The 12,991-nt window shown below is 40.7% G+C and overlaps 1 protein-coding gene across 1 annotated transcript; it reads left to right on the top strand.

Moving 5' to 3' along the window:
• Positions 1 to 1,804: 1,804 nt before the first annotated feature.
• Positions 1,805 to 10,614, top strand: LOC140226276 (F-box only protein 30-like). Its single transcript, XM_072306774.1, has 5 exons — positions 1,805 to 1,946; positions 5,967 to 6,958; positions 7,519 to 7,839; positions 8,489 to 9,505; positions 10,000 to 10,614. Exons 2-5 carry the CDS (start codon positions 5,969 to 5,971, stop codon positions 10,267 to 10,269), a joined length of 2,598 nt encoding a protein of 865 aa, XP_072162875.1. The 5' UTR covers positions 1,805 to 1,946; positions 5,967 to 5,968; the 3' UTR covers positions 10,270 to 10,614.
• The last annotated feature ends 2,377 nt before the right edge of the window (positions 10,615 to 12,991 follow it).

Below are 12,991 nucleotides of genomic sequence, written 5' to 3'. Positions count from 1 at the left end.
AAAAGATTATACATATTGCATTGACGACAAATCAGAGCCCCTCCGACTTGTTGGTTTGTGCAATGCCCACGTGCCCACACTGCAAAAAGTCCGGTGTTAAATATGAAACACCGAGCTGGTGTTAAATTTTCGGTGCTCATTCATGGTGTTAGATTAACACCTCCGGGTGTCATTTCAAAATATAAAATTGTGGGGGGGTTGATAGTTTCTTAGCTACTGAATTTCTTGTTAATTCTGAACTTCAACAAGACGATGAAGAATTTTCCGATAAAGTACTTGATTTTTGAAGAAAAAAAATGTGTAAACACATTTACACCACAGTAACACCAGTTGGTGTGGTCTCCTATTGAACTGGACGGGTGTTATACCATTGAAATTAACACCACCGATATCAAATCAACACCATGCAGTGTCATTAATGAATTAACTCTAGCGCAGTGTCAAAAATATCACCAGCTACAGTGTCAAATTCACGAAGTGCCAGGTGAACACTTTTTAACACCGTCACAATACATTTTCTACACCTGTGGGTGTGGTCCTCTATTGAAGATTGATCGGTGTTAGATTTAACACCCATGGTGTTAAATCTAACACCGATGTTTTTACAGTGCACCGTTGTCACTCTAGTGACTTATGGCGTGTGTGGACGGACGTGCCAAAGTAAGCAGATTTATGCACCTGACTCCTGCATTTCCACTAACTGCTGGTCACAAATCGAAAAACGTAATGTTAATCTTAATTAATACTGCAGTGTAAAATACATTCTGAAATTGCCTTGTAGGGTAATCCAGGAATGAATGGTTTCTTTTGTTTTAATACCCCTTTTTAACGTCACATGACGTTAATAGAGAGTTTGTTTCAAGTAATTCGACTTTCATGCACAAATTAACCTGAAAAATGAGAGGTTTGGGTTTTGGGTTGGTTTTTTTTTTTTTCCAGTTGCAAGTTAGGCCTGCAGTCAATTTATTTAATTCAATTTTATTCAAGTTTACTCAAAAACCAAACATGAATAGCAAGATAAACACAAATCGCTGATACAAAAATTTACATGGTTTTTTTAGGACCCCGAAAGAAGCAAGGCTGTCTAAAACACCACCCAATTTTGCGTTCAATCGCATCAGTCTTGATGTAGGCCTTGAGCTTTGATTTGATCAACGAAAGCTAAGAGATAAAAGTCAAACAAAACACAGTCGAATATATTATGAAAATTCAACGATAGAGAATTATTCTTCCATAATGGGCGCCACCAACGTGAGAGAGTTGACTGACTTAAAAATCAGTAGGCCTAAATTGCCCGGGGGTGCGGAACCTATTGTCAGTTTGGCTCAGGCAGTCGGTTTCTTGATTTTATCTTTTCTTTGTTTGTTTGTTTTTTTTCTCAGCTTGTCGACAGATTTCGGTCAAATTTTCTTTCGACGCAAGCAACGCGTGCGTACAAGAAAGACAAACGGGTTGCGTAGCCTCTTTGTTTTTTGACAAAAGAGGGCACCAATGCAATCATACCATTTTTGTGAAGGTGTTTTGTAAAAATTTATTTAAAGAGTGTAGAACAACAACGAGACAATTGCCGAACGGAGTACTTGGTAATGATAAATTGTAGATTTACACTTGCAATCTATTCTAATATGTGATCTAAAATACGACTTGATCAGTCGTGATAAAGCTGCCTGTGAAATCGTTTTAATCTGACGATCACAGACAAGATCGATCTTGGGATCGGTCATGGTGATATCACTATCGATGACCTTTCACACATGCTCTCTCCGTAAAAGGTAAATAACTCGTTGGGAAACATCTCAACTATTTGACAGGGAGGCATTGCGCAAACAAAGGGCCGATGACTCGGACAAAATCACCCTTGTTTATGTCCGAGCGTGAGACAGGCAATGTTCGTAAATGAAGTGACACTTTGAATTTCGGTCTTTGGTGCAAGAAACTGTGAGAAGGTAAGATTATGTCATTCAGGTTTCATTCCCGATGATTATTTCTCGTGTTTGTTACGTACAGTCAGTGTACGTAACTTTCGAAGAGCAATGCGGGGTACCGTCGCGTACGATCCCGTAGGTTGCCGGTTGTGGCGTATGAATGAATGAATGAATGAACTCTAACGTTACAACCGACATGCACTCATGATCACATACATGTATGTGTGCTATCCCTATGTATGAGCATGCACAGACTGGACGTCACAGTGGTTCGATGTTGACTGATGATTGTTTATTAATTTACAGTCTTTCACTTGTCAGATCGAACGTTACAGTGTATATTCACAGCCCACTCAATTACTGTACGTCCATCACATCCTGTATCAATATCAGTTGGCACGTTGTAATAGTAGATCCTACACTGTAAATTACATGATGCTCTGGAAATATCTTTGCCGGCGTTTTGTTGTAGTATTATAATAGTAAGGTTAGCTACTACTAACTAGTTTACTAGCTACTGTAGGTTGTTTAGAATTATACCATTTCATTTGATTTTAGGAAGTGACCATAGCTACAATTGTATGCTATAACCAATGCAAAAATGCAGTGATGCTACGTACATCCCTCAAACAAACACCAGCTTAACTTTAAACCATTTCACTAATCCTATCCCACTGTTTTTAACCCGTTGAGGACGAGTCCCGTGTATACTCGGGCAAGTGTCTATGGGAAATGCGTGTTGTAGCAAAATCAAACCGTCCTCAACGGGTTGAATAAATCCATTCTGATATCAAAATCCTAACGTGAAGACATCTTTCTTGCATTGACTTGAGTTGCATACTCAGATTTGGAGCTCTTTTTCAAAAGTCATGGCATTGATTATGTAAATTGTTTTTCAACGACATTGATTTTAATATAAGATCCATGGCTAGAAATGTAAACATGTTTAGAGAGAAAGATAAATGTCATATTCAAATATACATGAATGGCCTACCACACCGGTATCCGGTACTTGGTTGTATGATAGAGATCAGTTATGGAGAGGGATCTTGTCTGGACTCTGAACCATATCCATCAAAGAAAGGATGGATTCCTTGACGTTGGTCTACATGTACAAAGAAGTTAGACTGTCAGACTGTAATGAATTTAATTTTCATCATTATGAACACTTACATCATACTTGCCAACTAGTAAGATTTTATCAGATTCAGTAAGATTTTTTACGTTAAAAATAGCAAAATCAGATTTTCTGTCAGAGAAATCAGATTTTTAAAAAATATTTAGATACCGTATACCTTTCATGTTTATTTTCTGAAGATTTGACCGAAAGTAAGATTTTTAACTTCAGTTTGCATATAAAATAAGATTTTTGCAATCCACGAGTAAGATATTTCATCTTGAAATGTTGGCAGGTATGTTACATATATGGAAGGGTTGAGACATTGAATTTTCCAATCAGTGCTTACAATGTATAGCTTCAGCTGAAATGAAATACACTGGGACTGAAAATGCTCATTATTCAATGATATGACAGAGAAAGTATTAAATACATGTTTTTTTTTCAATCTTGTATTAAAACCTTTTTTTTTTCTTTTGTATTTCCAAACAATGTAGCAGTATCTACTCAATGCTTGAATGGCATGCATTTAGTCGACTATCATAGTCTGTGTTGCTTTGTTTTTTGGTTTTTGGGTTTTTTTTTTAGTTTTTGATTCATTGATCGTTATGAACTGTCAGAATGCAAGTTGTATTTCAAAAAAGGTTTTTCTGTTCAAAAAATGATGCCATGAATTGTACTGTAACTCTAAGAACTGTGAGCATTCATGAAATCAGACTGAAATAACTAGAATGGGGAGTTCATCATGTTCACATGTCTTCTTGAAAAATTATACTTTTACCACAATCTCATAATGCCAAGTAGATTTTCACAGTGATGATGCTGAACATTTTCCTATAAAAAAATTTTTTTGTTTGTTTGATCAACATGAAAAGAAAAATAAACAAAACCTAAAGCTTTTTTTCTTTAGCTGAAAATGCTAATTTGCAGTTTTGTGTAAAAACAAAAGTTTTTAGTGTATGTCGTGGTGGTGGTGGTGGTTTGTTCATCTTCCCAATTTCCTCGAGAGTAAAATCTCCTTTTTTTTAACTTCCCTTTCATTGAATCATTCAGAGTGTTTCCTTTAATGAGATTTCAATTAAGTAACTTCTGACTCATGACACACACTTGTAAGATACACTGTATGTTTTCACTCTACATTTTGTGTGACTAGGAACATTGGCCCCTGTACTTTACATACTGAATTATACTGTACAATGAGTCAGAAATAGAATTGGAGTTGGTGGTGGAGCTACATTGTAATGTTCACTTTAATAGCATTCTCTGGATTTACAAGTTCTTCTGCTCATCATCTGTCTCTGGCTTGATACATTCTTAAATGAGAAGAATTCAGTTCAACAAGGAAAAGATTTCTAATCAAATTGATTAATTAGAGTGACAGACACTAAACATTTATAAAATCCATTAAGCCATATTAAGTGATAATATCATACGATGGCAATAAGCAGTACAAAACGGTTAAACAAAATAAATAATGACCAAGAATTTCAGGGTCTCAAGTGTAGATCTAACTGTGAAGGAATTTCCTGTTCATTGCTGATTGTGCTTTGTAGATTTTTTTTTTTGTTAGAAGTTCAGGCAGAGAGGGAGAAAAAAAAAAATGTTCATTCACAAACCTCACGAGTGTGCTACCTACATCTAGCTATTTGGAAAATAGTCCTTGATGGATCATATTTGTTTATTTGTTCCACCACACAGTATGTATCATTCGAAAATGAACAATGCTGTGATAGGATCATACAATGTCTGTGTCCTGTAATAGCTGTATAACTGTAAGTTCTTTTTAGATGCAAGCATTGTGTATGAGTATACCTGGCATTGTATTGTCTCTTCCTTTCCCAATGCTAATAGGTCAGGTGGGCATCAATACTACAGGATGTTCATGTAGGCTTACAAAATCCATGCTTAATGTTGGAACTACAGTGTACTACTGTTGCAGACATTCTGTCTGTTTTATCAGAACTTTATTGGGGAAAACTTATCCTGAAATTCCTTCAAAAAATATCAGCGACACTGGTACCCACCTTTAGCTTGAAATTTTGCTGGTAGACATGTCTACTGTATGCCCCACCATGGTCCACTCCATGAAAATGAACCTGTCTGTAAATGTTGATTTATACCCATTATAAAACCACTGTTCATACATGTATAGTGTATAATCTGCACATTGCGTAGAGGCACTGCATTCTATACAGCTCACATATTGTTAGCATTGGTGAATTTTAAAAGGCCTGTGAATTACTGCATGGACAGTGTACGTGTATATTACAGGCCTCTTTATACACCATGTACTTTGGCTTCTTTAGTCTTTTCTAAGTGTCCAGCCTTTGACCACCTTTTCATCACACATGTATGCCATAGTTGGCATGGAAAACAAAAACAAAAGCAAAAACAGTCACTTACTGCATTGCAGACCCCCATTTACGTGTTTGTGTGCATGCCTGTGTGTCTGTGTTAATCTGTACACTTACCAGTGTACATACATATACATTTTTACATCATGTGCACTGTGTGTGTGTGTGTGTATGCATGAATGCACTGTATAAAGTTGTTACTTTTGCTCATAAATTTGGATGATTGATACTTAGCAAACCTTACACTGTAATGAGACATTTAGGTAGCTTTTCCATGTAACATGGTGCAAGCAAATTATCGGAATCATGTTCGTTGATCATGCTGAGATATAATGATTTGCATAATTGCCTTTTCTGCTTTAGATACTTTAAAGCCACACATTGAGATCCCCACTTGAAAAAGAATAACTTCTCTTGATCTGGATTAAACTCACTAAATTGATGAATAAGGTGAGCTTTTCCTGATCATATTTAAACTTAAATTTATATGGCAATTCTGCATTTACATGTGAGACAAAAGACATCCAGTTCCTGAAAGCATCAAGTTAATTTTTATACATACCTTTGCAGACATGGTGGTGGAAGTGGAACCAGATCTTCCCCATGGCCATTGTGATGCCTGCTACGATCGCCATTGCTCGGTGTCACCACAGCCGGGTAATGCCTGCAGTCTGGTAAACTGTGACGCTGACTGTGGTGCTCGGTTCCATCGGTGTAAGGCTGAGGATCATCGTGAGCTCTGTCCAAATGCCAAGGTTGAGTGCGTGAATGCTATCTATGGCTGCCCCGTGGAGATGCAGCGTCGCCTTATATGCAGGCACCTTGAGGTATGCCCCGCCAGTGTCATAAATTGCACCATGGAATGGAACCGATGGCCGGTGTATGCCAGTGAGCGCCAACCACAACAACCCTTGCAGCTGGTACCAGATAATTACAACCAACTGGACATTGCCCTTGCACTGAGAGATCAGCGAATGCTGACAAAATCAATGAGAGCGTCAAAGCGGACACGGCAGATCCTTACCAATGCACTGAACCGTAGGCACCCGGCGGTGCCTTTATCAGCACAGCTGACTTCTAATGAGGTGCATGACACCGAAGAAGAGCGCAAAGAACTGGACAACCTGCTGCAGGCAATGCAGGATGAGAAGGAAGCAGCAGATCGCGAGAGAGCCCGCACTCCTCCAGGACTGCAGCGCAGTATATGCAACGAACTGTACCGTCAGAACCACGATAGCAGTGCCAGTAATGGGGTTGCGTACCCATATTCACCGGTTGCACCGCCCAGAGACCCTTTCATCCATTGCTCACACTGTGCACGGCGTAAGGAGCGCATGGAAAGGGTGCTGGCCTCCCACCATGCTATGCAGGTGGAGGAGACTGGAAGTGAATCATTTGGTGCTACTGGGGGACTGGAGGGGTCAGCCAGTGGTGATCCTTCATGTGCTGATCATAAACTTGAACATAAACATCATAATGGAATCACAAGTGACCCATGTGCTGACAAAACTCATTTTCATAATGGGAAGGAAGAACATGTCTTCATGGATATCAATGGGGAGGTATATTTAAGACTTTTAACAATTAAAACAATTATATCTTCAATCCACCCATGGTACCTTATTTCCTGGTTTAATTTTTGCAGGCATTCTTTTGAGCATCATCTATGATGTAAAGAGAAAACTGAACTTCAAATTCATACATCATTTCTTCTTTTATAGTGAAGTCAAGAGTAGACTCACAACATGAATTTCTTATTATATCTCGGTCAAATACCATAAGCCTGTTCTTTTATTCAGTGCTATCAGTGCATGATCTCTCTTTAATGCTATCTCCAAATATAAACAGTGAACACAGCATTTGTTTCTTTACATTTGGTACCATATTTCAATGACTATTGCACCAAAGCTAGATTTCATATCGAATTGATCAAAGGTCATAAAACTGCACCGCTATTAAGTAAGAGTGGAAGAACTGAACAAAAGTGACCATGTGTCAGAAATGTTGGCAACTACATGTATGAATAGTTTTAATTCACCAAGGGAATTGTAATACCAAAAACCTACTTTCCAGCATACCATACCAGCATACTCATGTCCTTTTTATCCTCACATCCCACCAGCTGAGTCCAGACATTCTTCAGCCAACCTCACTCAACTCTACTCTGTCCAGTGAAGATCTGGACATGCATACTCCGGCCGTCTTTGTCACACAGTCCAGGACTGGGGACGTCTCGGCAGCGCCGACCCGTGGTCACTCCAAGCCCATCATCATCCAGCCACCAACAGTGTTGTCCAGCTCCTCGGACAAGTCACACCGCCTCTCGTCATCCTCTAACGGCTCAGTGGACAGCCGACACTCACTCAGCCTCGACCTTTCCCTAGAGTCTATCACTAGATATCAGGCCAAGCCGGACTCCATGTACACCTTCCTCTGTGCACAGGTTAGCAAGAGCTGAGATATTCATGCAAACTACAAGTAACTGTTAAAACTTATCCCTGGTATTGGAAAGGGAAAGAGAGAGACCTCTCAGACAGTAAGATTTCATTTCTATACTCTACGCTATAATGCAATGCAGTATTGAAATCATAATGATATCCTATAGATGCAGTAAACACTTTTCTACATACACGTAAGACCACCAGATGATACATACAGGTACATATAAAGTACAAGAGAAAATCAATTTCACTTACAGGACCAATCAATGCCTGTAATGCCGAACTGTAGACTTGACAAAGTTCTGACAAATACCTTCACACACTTGTTCTATGGTCAAATTGAAGTGGCAGTTAAAATATTATGTGGAATAACAAGTAGTGTTACTTACATTGTAGATAAAGTGCACCTTCCTGTGTAAATTGTGTACAGTGTATGTGCAAAGCATATGCCCAGCTCTCTTAAATTCTCTTGTTTTTGTGCCCATACCTCTGCAACAGTGAATGTGTTTAGAATGTGTACATGTGCGTGAATACAGTTACATTTCAATAGGTAATTAGAGTTGGCGTGGTTCCAATTCGTGAGTGATCATTTTTGCCCCACAGATGTGCGGGAATAAAGTGTATATTTTTGTGAAACATTTCTCATGGCAGGAATTTCGTAGGGATGAATACCCATACCACTTCCAGAATGTTCACAGTGACATCCACGGTGGTCTGAATGGATGGATGGAGCAGCGCTGCCCCCTAGCACCATATGGCTGCACTTACTCACAGCGCCGCCTCTTTCCCAGTTCCCGTGGCGCTCACATAGTGCACAGTGAAAACCTGGAGAGTTTTGGCTTGTGTCTCGACGAGAATGTCCAGTCTTCGGGTTTCAGCAGTGGGCCTGCAATGCTAGAGGAATCGTTGTGTGTTGGGAGCATGGAGGAAGACACATGTGGGATGCCAGAAAACTCTATGAGTATGTCAACTGTGATACCAGTCAAAGATGTCCAGAGAATTGGTGGAAAGGAAAATGACAGTGGAGTTCATTGTAATGGATTGATGAATTCTAGCTCCAGTGAAAGCAGCATTAATGTAAAGGATGACAGAGAACATGATGGATTAGGTACAAGAATGCCTGGAGATAATCACAGTGATGAGTGTATACCAACAAAGTGCAATTCAGATTTAGATAAAGACTTTGGCTCAGGGGTGAATGGTCTGGAGGATGAGGAGGAAGATGCTGTCATTTCCATGGAAACCAGCAGCAAGAAATCTGGAGTGGAGGTCTCCTCCATTCCTGCCACATCTGACCCCAGTGCCTCAGAGAGAGAACATGTTCATCTTCATGCGGGTGATCAAAGCATCGACATGATTGTTAATGGTGGTGTCCAGAGTATAGAAAAGGAGAGATTGGAGGTTGAGGAGGTGGAAGGTGGATCCCACCAGGATTGTCTGCCATCTGGGGAACACTCCCAAGGAGTCTCCAAGGAGACTGACCATCTCAGCCAGCTGCCCTTTGAGCTCCTGCGCTACCTGCTGCGCTTCCTGGACTCTTTCACTATCAACCACGTGGCCATGGTCTCCAAGCTCCTTCGTCAGGTGTGCTGCAGTCTCCTGGAGGAGCGGGGTATGGTGGTCTTACAGTGGGAGAGGCATCGAGGGCGCTGGAGAACCACCATGAAGGTAAGCTGGGGGCAGGGATGGCAGTAGCAATGAGGCAGTCTAAATCCTTTTACTTTTACCATCTTCACTGAAGCAAAATGGAAGCAGTTTGACACAGTCAGCAGCTCTCAAGAATGAGTGTGATTAAAAAGGGAAACCCTACTCAGTCATGGTAGTATGAATACACATGAGTAGAGGAGAACAAAGCAAAGAGAATTGTACAAGTGTCATCAAAATTGACAAAGAATAAGGAAGTTTGTCAGGTTTTGAAGTTTAACAGGCTTTCAAAAGCCATTCATTGTAGATCATCAGTGATTCGTATTGGTGTACTATTGGTTTGACTGCCGTGAGGATCAGGGTAAAAATCAATAATTCAAGCTGATTGTCAACTTTATGAAATTTAAAGTATATATTTTTTAATGAAACATCTAAGAATGTGTGTTGCAATATCATGAACCAATGTATTGAGACCGTAGACCAATTAGGGTGTGTTTACTCTTCTGCTCATTCAATAGGTGTGGCATTTCAGTACTGCCTTCACCCCTGTGACCTCCTGGGGCTTCTGCGACAATCCCCCTATTGCTGAACACCTGAAGACGTGCCCCTTCAACATCCGTAACATTGCCCACGACCCTGTGAGGGTCATGGGTCACGACCCTACATCAGTTGACCTGGCCACACCCGACGAGCACTCCTCAGACGAGAAGGGGAAGGGACCACGGGGTAAGAAGATCACCAGAGGAGAGGCAGGTGTCGATGATGTCATTGATGCAAGTAATACTTGAAAAAAAATGACTTTTTAGCAACTCACCACACAACTAATGCCAGAACCAGGGAGATTCTTTTATTAAATGCCTCCCCGCTAGGATCAAACACTTTTTCACATCTTAGTTCTATGCATGTACATGGTCGGAAAGTTGTTCTTGAGGTTACATTCTTTGTCATGCTCTGCCTTGCTTCCCTTAATCAGCTTTCACAGATGGAAAAATTTGATTATCGCTGCAGTGACTTTGGCTGTGCTCGTTATCTTATGGCTGACTTCCTCAGATGCACACGACTGTTATTGTACCAGAGGGAAGTGCAGCTGCACTGTAAACCCTCTTCATGAATGAGTCTTCATTTCATGGGAAAAGGGTTGCATCTTCTTGTGGTTTTACGAATTCTGGTTTGTTAGGCAGAGGGCAACTAAATTCACATCATCTAAAAATGAGTCATTTTAGTTCAAGGAATTCCCCATGCATAGGCCATGCTGCAATTTGGAGTATTACAAGTATTTTAGAGCAAGGTGTGTCATACAGTCCTGTGAGATGCATTTGTCAACTATGTTTTAATATGTTAAAATACATATCTCAAATTTGTTCCCAAGTAGAAGAAAATTACAAGACTAGAATTTGTTTGAATCTCATTATGAATAGTGAAGTTTGCTTGAACTGCAGCATATTTTCCTACCCCAGTTGACTCAACTTTTGATATGCAGTGCTGACTGTGTGTCACATTTGCCCACTATAAATGATAGTGAGTGTGACTGTAGAATGCATCTATGATGCTGTGAAATGGAATGATTGTATTGGCTTCGTGACTAATATGTACAAGCAAAAAGAGCATAGATTTAGACTCATTTTCAGGAGTTTTCAAAATGTGTGTTGCTCCCCCCATCCAACCCACCCCCACAACACATACACATACTATGCATATACAGTTGAACCTCTCGTATCCGGACAAGTCGGGATCGGGGCTCATCCGGATAAGGGATTTGGCCGGATACGGGAGACTCAATGCTTTATACACGTACATATACATACACATGTACTGATGTAGCGAATTGTAGTACCACATGTAGTAATGTGTATACTGCAACCTTTCGTTGTTACATTTGGGGATGTTTGGGAATGTTAAAATGTCTGAAGGTAAGCAATTTGGAAATAAATTTGATGTAATGTATGTTAATCATGTTCGAAGTAATATGTAATTCATGTGTGTTTGTGTAGGAGTTCTCAAGGAGTTAGGAATCCCCCTTTCCTCCCGTAATTATTAAAACAAAAATCACGGCGAGATTGCATCCGTATAATAGAGAGATCCGGATAAAGGGAGGCCGGATAAGAGAGGTTCAACTGTAATGTATGCGCTTGTATGTACACCGTACATTTACAGCTGTAGGTATTGTGCTGATCCACGCAGGCACAGAAATAAGAGTACCCAGGTTAGGCCTACCTGTATGCATGTGTACATTTTGGATGCTCCTTCATCTTAAGAAAGCAAATACCAGTATTATAATTATTTGGTAGCTTCATTCGAGTGACAGCCTGAGAATAATCTCTTACACAGACCCAATGGGAAATTTTGTGATATCAAAGTCTCCATTCTTCTAATGCCCTCCCCCTCCCCCCTCCCCCTCCCCCCTCCCCCTCCCCCCTCCCCCTCCCCCCTCCCCCTCCCCCCTCCCCCTCCCCCTCCCCCTCCCCCTCCCCCTCCCCCTCCCCCTCCCCCTCCCCCTCCCCCTCCCCCTCCCCCTCCCCCTCCCCCTCCCCCTCCCCCTCCCCCTCCCCCTCCCCCCTCCCCCCCTCCCCCATGACTAAGACACTACTGATGAGATTGTGTTCAGTAGCACTTATAGCTCAATTCATTGCCTCCAAGGTGTGGAAATCTACTATTGAGTGAATACAGATAATGCCTGGTTCCAGTACAATGTAGGTACTGGGTTAAGGGAGTGATACAGTGACTTGAAGAGGTTGTGATGTTATCGTGTATGTCATCTCATTGTAGTGAAATCCTTTTGCATTTTAGGTGAGGTTGTCAGTGGTGTTCACACTAACAAACTGGTTTAATTACTGCATGAGGTAATACACCAGCTGGGACATTCTACAAAACAAGTAATGTCAGACAGATATGATCAAGGGGCAGACCTTCAGGGGGTATTGGAAGTGAAGTGCATTACAAATGTAATTCAATTACCGTAGCGTATTTGATTAGAGTCACCGAATAGCTTTCAGAGCAGTCCCTCCTGTTCATAAGTGTATAGTCGAAGTTTCGTAGTCACACTTGTAATAGACAATTGTGAATGGAATAATGACAAGAAATATGACTTCCAAGGCCACTTCAGTGCAAACTCAGAAATCTAATTTAGAAGAGCTAATGCTAATATTTTATGAAGCATTTGTCTGTCACTTAATGAAATGATCCTTTTGCTAGAAATGTTTGTCTGTATCCTGCTTTAACAAATCCTTACTGTCAAACTTTAATACCCCCCTCCCTCCCTCCCCCCCCCCCCCCGTGCATGCACACACACACACACACACGCACACACACACACAAACACACACATGCGGACTACGCATACTTCCTTCTCCACATATTAGCTGTGTGATTTCTAGACTGTCAGGATTTCCCATGTAATTCAAGCATATCATCACATGCTCAAGATTAAGGGAAATGGAACACCATAGTTAAGACTGAAGAGCAAATTAGAATTAACATTTCCCTTCCATCAAGTCCTCCTGTGGTCATTTG

This window comes from Diadema setosum, chromosome 3, assembly GCF_964275005.1.
Source record: "Diadema setosum chromosome 3, eeDiaSeto1, whole genome shotgun sequence".
In the NCBI taxonomy this organism is placed as follows: Eukaryota; Metazoa; Echinodermata; class Echinoidea; order Diadematoida; family Diadematidae; genus Diadema; species Diadema setosum.
This window is presented reverse-complemented; position numbering and strand designations above follow the sequence as displayed.

Excerpts from the sequence above, each read along its gene's own strand:
- LOC140226276 (XM_072306774.1), top strand. The coding sequence starts at position 5,969 with ATGGTGGTGGAAGTGGAACCAGATCTTCCCCATGGCCATTGTGATGCC. Across the intron at positions 7,840-8,488 it reads ACACCTTCCTCTGTGCACAG|GAATTTCGTAGGGATGAATA; the intron begins GTTAGCAAGAGC and ends TTCTCATGGCAG. Across the intron at positions 9,506-9,999 it reads GCTGGAGAACCACCATGAAG|GTGTGGCATTTCAGTACTGC; the intron begins GTAAGCTGGGGG and ends CTCATTCAATAG.